The sequence below is a fragment of the Saccopteryx bilineata genome, chromosome 9, assembly GCF_036850765.1.
Source record: "Saccopteryx bilineata isolate mSacBil1 chromosome 9, mSacBil1_pri_phased_curated, whole genome shotgun sequence".
Classification (NCBI taxonomy): Eukaryota; Metazoa; Chordata; class Mammalia; order Chiroptera; family Emballonuridae; genus Saccopteryx; species Saccopteryx bilineata.
Window position 1 is genome coordinate 41075465 of NC_089498.1, and position 7576 is coordinate 41083040.

The 7576-nt window shown below is 46.3% G+C and overlaps 1 protein-coding gene across 1 annotated transcript; it reads left to right on the top strand.

Moving 5' to 3' along the window:
- Window positions 1-361: 361 nt before the first annotated feature.
- On the top strand, window positions 362-6901 carry LOC136313607 (speedy protein E4-like). The gene is made up of 7 exons (XM_066244125.1): window positions 362-470; window positions 999-1208; window positions 1843-1901; window positions 2338-2423; window positions 4029-4200; window positions 4369-4443; window positions 6788-6901. Exons 1-7 carry the CDS (start codon window positions 362-364, stop codon window positions 6899-6901), a joined length of 825 nt encoding a protein of 274 aa, XP_066100222.1.
- The last annotated feature ends 675 nt before the right edge of the window (window positions 6902-7576 follow it).

Here is a 7576-nt window from a genome sequence, read left to right on the forward strand (position 1 = left end):
TAAGAACTGATGCTGACACAGGAGGATGGTTTTGGAAGCTGGTCAGAAGTTGTGGGGTCAGTGGTAGGAGACAGTGTTTGCCCCCAAGCTTCAGGACAAGTGCACACATGACACTTACACGTGTTTGCATCCTTCAAACATGTTGCCCAGTTGGAATGACCGATGACCTCAGAGGCCTCCGACCTTCCTGATTGGAAGGACCAGATTCCGTGGTGCTTGGCAACAGAGGTGTGCCAACAGCATCTTACTGGAGGTTTTCTCCATTCTAAGCTGCGGATCAGTTGAGAGAACAGTGTGTTCATAGAAAACCCAGAAGAGTTTAGAGTCTAGGTACCCGAAAAGAAAGAGTTAGGAAAAAACCATGGCCAATTGTGAATCAAGTTTCCAGTCTGAGAAGCAGAGTCCCCAGCCTAGGTCCTCAGGGTACCCTTTGGAGGTGAGAGTGGTTGAAGTCTTGCCAGGACCATCAGGTGAGGAAACTAGGGACAGAGGGGATTGGAGAGGGCTGACCAGTGAGGAGGAAGGGAGACCTGTGAGAGTGTGTGTGAAAGAAAGGAGAGATTCAGAAAACCAGAGATTAGTGGAGATCACAGGAGCTGGGGAAGAGCATATCCCCATGAAGAAAAAGCCTGGGAAGCAAGGAAGGAGGGTTAGGAGATGAGATCCAGCATGAGAGATGGGAAGGGAGAAAACAGTAGAGAGTTCCTTTCATTCCCCCCCAATAGGAGAAATAATCTTTAAACAAGGAGGAGTTTTGAGGACAGATTCATAGAACAATGGCAGGATGAATGGGGGGTCAGGTAGATTTCGCCAAAGGAGAAAGATGGAGAGATGGCTGGGGAGAAGGCCAGTTGTCTGTGACACGGAGATGATGGACAGGTTTGCTCACTGGGATTGGGGAGAAAAATAGGTGGGATGGAGTGGGGATGGGTTTAATGGACCAGTAGCTGAATTCCAAAGGCAAAGACTTTATATTGTAGCCTGGTTTCTTTCCTCAGCCCCCCATGTAGATTTCAGCCCCCAGCCTCAGTCTGCTGACAGGAAGAGGAAGAGGGAGGGGTCAACAGAGGAGGAGAGAGAGGAGGCTGCCCCTGGGGCTCAGGACGTCTGGGTCGTGGACACGCTGTGTGGGCTCAAGATGAAGCTGAAGAGGCACAGGCGGTCTTCAGTGCTACCCGAGCACCATAAGGCCTTCACCAGGCTGCTCGGTAGGAGGGGACCCCGGAGAGCACCCTCCAATCTATCCCTTAAAAATGTATTCATGTAGCTACTCTTTTCCAATGGAAAAAAATTGCTCTGCTAGTTCGTAAGCTCTCTATCTTAGGAGAAGTCGGTATTGATCGCTCATCAGGGACATTTACAAATGATACAGTGTTAGGCTGGACTGTAAAAGGGTCTGCACTTGCGAAAAGAAAGCTCAGTTTCAATTGTACCTCTGAGACTGGCCTTTTGAAATAAAGACCTTCATCTTATAAGGGACGATAAAGCCATCTTCCCAGCCCGATGTGACTGTCAATGGAGACAATGGCTGAGTGCTGGGACATTGGCAGGGGCACATTCACTCACGATGAGGGAGCATCACTCATTACTAAAGATCTAAATCATGCAGATATGCTGCTGACATCCTACCTGTCACTCAATCACCCCAGACTGGGTAAATGGGGATGGTGGTCACCACATTCCCTGGCTCAGGGAACAATCTCTTCTGTCCTTCCTCCCATTAGCCTCCCCCTCAGTCACAATCCTAAAACTCCCCCAAGCGGGGCATGGTTCCCTCTTTTCCTGCAACGCTCCCATGGCAACCCTGTTCTGGTCAAGCTAACATAAGCCCTCTTTTCATAGAGGATCCTGTCATTAAGAAATTCCTGGCCTGGGACAAAAATCTGATGATCTCTGACAAGGTAGGGTGTATCCCTGCTCTACCATCTGTCCTCGGGCACAGAGAGCCTTCCGTGCCCAGGGTTCTCTCCCCGACCTGATGCCTTGTCACCGCTTCCCCTCAGGGACCAAGGGGATTCTTACAGTGTGGATGGGGGTAGGGAGTGGGGTGATGGGAGTGTGTGTGTGGGGGGTCCCTGCCACTAGGATGGCTCCTCTGGGATGAGAGCCCAAGGCTTGCCTCCATGGTTGTTAGCACATCAGGTCTCCTCACAGCGCCTGGGGACTCCCCTTTGCTCCAGGTTAGCAAATACCCTCCTGACGCCAGAGGTCCTAACACCTGCCCTGAACACTCAGCACTTGCCATCCTGGGAGCATCAGCCTCTCCCTTATCCCACTGCGCTTCCTCTTTCAGGGTGTGAGCCCTCTTTTATGTATGTATTTCCCTCTTTCCCTCAGTATCTGCTGTCCATGGTGGTGGCTTATTTCAGCCGCGCGGGCCTCCACTCCTGGCAGTACCAGCGAATTCATTTCTTCCTGGCCCTGTGAGTATTATTTTCAATCCCTTCACTCAATATTCAAACCCTGGGAGTATGGAGGGAGGGGAGTGGGTCTCTGACTTTCACCTTTTTAAAAAATCTATTTGTACGGTTCACTCTGTGTAAAAAACCATTAAGATTGTAGTAAAAACTGTAATGTTTTTTACAGTGTTCTTTGCAAAAGCCAGCAACCTAAATGTCAGGTAAAATGCTGAACAAAGCAGGCCCTGGATGGATAGCTCGGTTGGTTAGAACATTGTCTGGAATCAGCAGAGCTTGCTGGTTCGATCCCCACTCAGGGAACATACAGGAACAGATAGATTTAGATATTCCTCTCTCTGCCTCTCCCTTTCTCTGTCTCTAATATGAATAAACGTTTTTTGAAAGGCTGAACAAAGGAGAAGAAAACAGATGCTTCATAAACAAATGATACCACCCTGCCGCCTAGCAAACAGGCGTTAGACTCTCCGTGTCCAGTTCCTCTCTCTCCTGTATCTCTGTTTCCCCCTCATAACAACACCAAACGTAGAGGTCTTCCTCCTCATTTCACACCTCCATTAAATAGCACATTTTTATGTATTGTAAAATGCTCCCTGCCGAAATTTCTTACAAATCTTTCTGAAAATCCTTGCAGATCACAAGTTAACCAATTCAACCCCCCAACAATTTCACTAATTTTGTTCTAAATCAAGGCAAGAGTTTTCAATTTGAATTCTGCTCTCTCTAGGATCTCCATCAAACTTCCCTACCACCCTGATATTCCATTCTTTGTTGCAAGGCTCCTCCAAAACACCCTTCCCTGTTATTTTTTTTCCTATTGTATTTTCCGTCTAGGTATTTTTACACATATATATCTGAATAAAAGACATTTTGTTAAAAACAGTTCAAACACCAAAATCTTTGGATACCCTCTCTGACCCACTAACCTGCATTCCAGTAGCACTCTAATTAGAATTCCATTAAAATGTGCTATTTTAAATGAGTTATTTTTAATGCCCTTTCCTCTCTTTTGCCAATCCCATTAAACTAGAACCCGGTTGAAGGCAGCACCTGTCAGTATATAGATGGCTTCTTAAATAGTACAATTCTTATCACTTTGCAGATGCTTACATTACATTGAGTCTGAGATTATCAGGTTTGCACTTGCTATGAGACAAAGCACTCATTCACTCACTCATTCTATGAAAACTTATAAACTGCATCTCAGTGCCAAGGAACGTGAGGGGAAGAAGAGAATTCAAGAAGTTTCTTGAGTTAATGCACCACCACAGCAAGTCCTGTATGAGTCATTTGGTAGGAAAGCGGTGAATACAGTAAGGACCGGTCAGGGCCGCCCACGGGAGCAGCATAGGTACTTGCACTATGAGACTGGTGCGTGCGCACACAGCAGGTTAAAGGAAAGGAGCCGGCTTCCTTGTAGGATTTTATGTTCATCATCCAGGTATGAGAGGTGCCCTTTAGGTCCCTGCTCAGCAGTGGCCTCTTGAAGACTGGGTGGCACCCTGTGACACTAGATAGGGCTCCTGGAAGTCCTGTCCTTTTGGGCAACTGGCCTCAGCCAGGGGTCCTTCCTCTCCTGCTGCTGACTGGCCACCTGGTGTCTGTCCTCAGCTACCTGGCTCTGGATATGCAGGAGCATTACCACGCCCCTAAGCAGGCCATCCTTCCCTTCCTCTATGGGGAGCACCACCTCGCTCAGCGCCGCTCATTCCAAAAACTGCGATTCCAGTTCTTCCGCTCCATGGGCTACAGGGCGTGGGTCACCCGGGAAGAGTGTGAGGAGGTAGGTGGCTGTGGGGACTTGGCGGAGGCGGCCACATTGGAGACAGAAGGGATCCTGGGGATTAGCTTTGGGATTTGAGGCTGAGACAGAATTGGGGGCTGGACAAGGGGTGGGACGAGGTCCATCTGGAGAGTCATCATCTTCTCAGGGGGCTGTTTCTCTTTCCAGATCCAGGCTTTTGATCCAGAGCTCTGGGTGTGGGGGCGCGATCGCACCCTTATTTCTGAGGCCACTGAGGCTAAGGTGGGTCTGAAGGAAGGTGGTCTCCTCATGGGTACAGACGGAATGATTTGTTGTCTACTTAGGAAATCCCAGCAATCCGATTGGTGGATCCTCGCTCATTGCCCGTCCCCCTCACCATTCCACACACTGTGAAGTGGACACCCCAGGCACATAGCCAGGCTCTGACAGGCTCCAGGACACAGGCTGACGACCACATTCACGTACCTTGGTGGCACGTGTGGGAGCCAGACCTCATGATTGGGCTGAAATCATTTGAACCAAAGTAACAGGGTCCATATATTAGCTTTCTTGAAATGTTGAGTTTTGTGAAAAGTGAAGTTTTCCATTTTTTCCATATCTTGTGTTTTGACTTTCTGTTGTTAATTTACTTGGGCCTTCTATCTCTCTGAAATCCCAGCGTGGATACTTATTGAAACAATAGAATATTAGATAGAATAGTCTCTATATTCAAAAATATGACATACTTCATGACCAGCTATACTTTCATCCTAATATACCCTCAAACAAATGGCCATGGCCAGATCACTTGTGTGTTCTTCATTTGCCCTGACCCATCAAGCTCTCCTCTTGCACAATTACACAATTCCCTCCTCAAGTTTATGGTCAAGGAAGTCTGTCAGAATGAGGGAAGTTTGAGAAATACTAGATCCTGTATGCCTTTCTACGATAGATACATTAGAGTGACGGGTTTGGGCACAGGATTAAGCAAAGTTTTGGTTTAAATCTTGGGAACTAGCTTAGTCCATTCTGGCTGCTGGGACAAAATAGCCCAGACTGGGGGGCTTATACACAGCACACATTTATTTCTCACAGTTCTGGAGGCTGCAAGTCTGAGATCAGGTGCCAGCACAGTCAGGCTCTGCTGAGGACTGTCATCTGTGCTGCAGATGGCCACCTTCTCACCATGTCCTTACACATTGGAAGGGACAATGCACCTCTCTGGGGTCTTTTACGAGGGCAATAATTCATAATCACTATACCCAAGGACCTAATCACCTCCCAAAGGCAACCATCCCTTTTAGTTAATTATTTATTTATTTAATTTATTTTAATTATTTTATTTTTATTTTCTTTTATTTTTATTTTTTATATTTTTCCGAAGTTAGAAGCGAGAAGGCAAACAGACTCCTGCACACGCCTGACCGAAATCTACCCAGCATGCCCACCAGGGGTCAATGCTAGGCCCCTCTGGGGCATTCATGGAGCCAACCTCAGTGCCAGGGCCAGCTTTGCTCCAATGGAGCCTTGGCTACAGGAGGGGAAGAGAGAGATAAAAAGGAAGGAGAGGGGGAAGGCTGGAGAAGCAGATGGGCACTTCTCCTGTGTGCCCTGACCGGGAATCAAACCCGAGACTTCCACATGGCAGACCGAAGCTCTACTGCTGAACCAACCAGCCAGGGCCAGCCGCCATCTCTTAATATCATCATTTTTGAGGTTATAAATTCTGGCAGCCACAAATACTCAGACCATAGTATTAGCCAAGGTTAGACAAGGTAGTCTGGTTCAACTTAAGATCCAGGGATAGCATTAGGGATCAAGCATCCGGTCTTGTGGTTTGTGATGTAAATGTGTCAGTGATGTGTGTAGTGTGGTGACACATTAAGGTTTTAGGTACAGTAGTACAGAAGGACCAGGTGTGAGTGAGCTAAAGCAACACTTTTGCAGCATCTTACTCCCTGAATAGAACCATCTAAAGTCCTTGCTATAAAGCTGATTACCTGCAATATTCAATAATTTTAGACTCTGAGTCTTCAAAGTTGGAGAATCACACCTGAAAGCAATGGTTCAAGAGTTGGGTTGAGGCCCTGGCCAGTTGGCTCAGCGGTAGAGCGTCGGCCTGGCGTGCGGGGGACCTGGGTTCGATTCCCGGCCAGGGCACATAGGAGAAGCGCGGAGAAGTGCCCATTTGCTTCTCCACCCTCCCTCCTTCCTCTCTGTCTCTCTCTTCCCCTCCCGCAGCGAGGCTCCATTGGAGTGGCCAAAGATGGCCCAGGCGCTGGGGATGGCTCCTTGGCCTCTGCCCCAGGCACTAGAGTGGCTCTGGTCGCGGCAGAGCGACCCCCCGGAGGGGCAGAACATCGCCCCCTAGTGGGCAGAGCATCGCTCCTGGTGGGTGTGCCGGATGGATCCCGGTCGGGCGCATGCGGGAATCTGTCTGACTGTCTCTCCCATTTCCAGCTTCAGGAAAAAAAAAAAAAGAGTTGGGTTGAGAAAGATTAGAGATAAACTCAGATTTACAGGTTAGCCTAAACTCTTATTAGAATTGATCGAGAATTTAAATAGTCTTTCTATCTGGAGAGTTGCCTTTTTGAAATGTGACATCCATCTCTTTCTCCTCTTCTAGATCACTCAGCCCAGAAGAGATTTGAGTTTTCAGCAGAATGACCATCTGGAGGCTAATGGCAGACACAAGGACAGGAAAGAGGAGCCTCCTGTGCAAACAATCGAGCAAAATTAGAATAATATCAAATGAGCTGAAGAGTTAAGACATCCTGCTCTCGTAGAAGGACTATAGGATAATAGGATTATTGTAGGATCCCTCCCTCCTAAGACACTGCCCCAAATTTCAGATTGTTAAATTCAAATCTCTCCTCTGATATAAGCTGGAGGTCCCATATTTTATACACATCTTTTCAACCGTCTAGAGCCATCTGCAGGTGTAGTTGAGGGACTAAGAATCAGAGAAAAACACTTTAAAAATATAAAGTTAGAATCATAGGATTGTGATAGGTTAATGTATGTTATAAATTTTATTGGTTTATTTTTAAATGTTGCCCCTAGTATTATTATATTTATTTTTATATTTAATATTTATATAGTTATGTTAAAGAGTTCATAACAGACATAGTTTTGAAAACATGCTGTATCTAGTTTTATAATGACTTATCATATGTAAATATAATTTTGTTTACATTTTTACAATAGATTTCTGTGGTTTTCTCTATTATAATAATATAACATTAATTCTCTTTCCACTAGGTGGGTAGTTCCACCATAGTCTTATAAATATACGTATTTATTTTTTGGTATTTATTATTTAATTGTAAGAATTCAGTTGTAATTTTTTAAATTGCCATGATGACATGTTTGCGTGTTACTTTAGATCATTAAAGAGGACAGTGCAATGCATCTC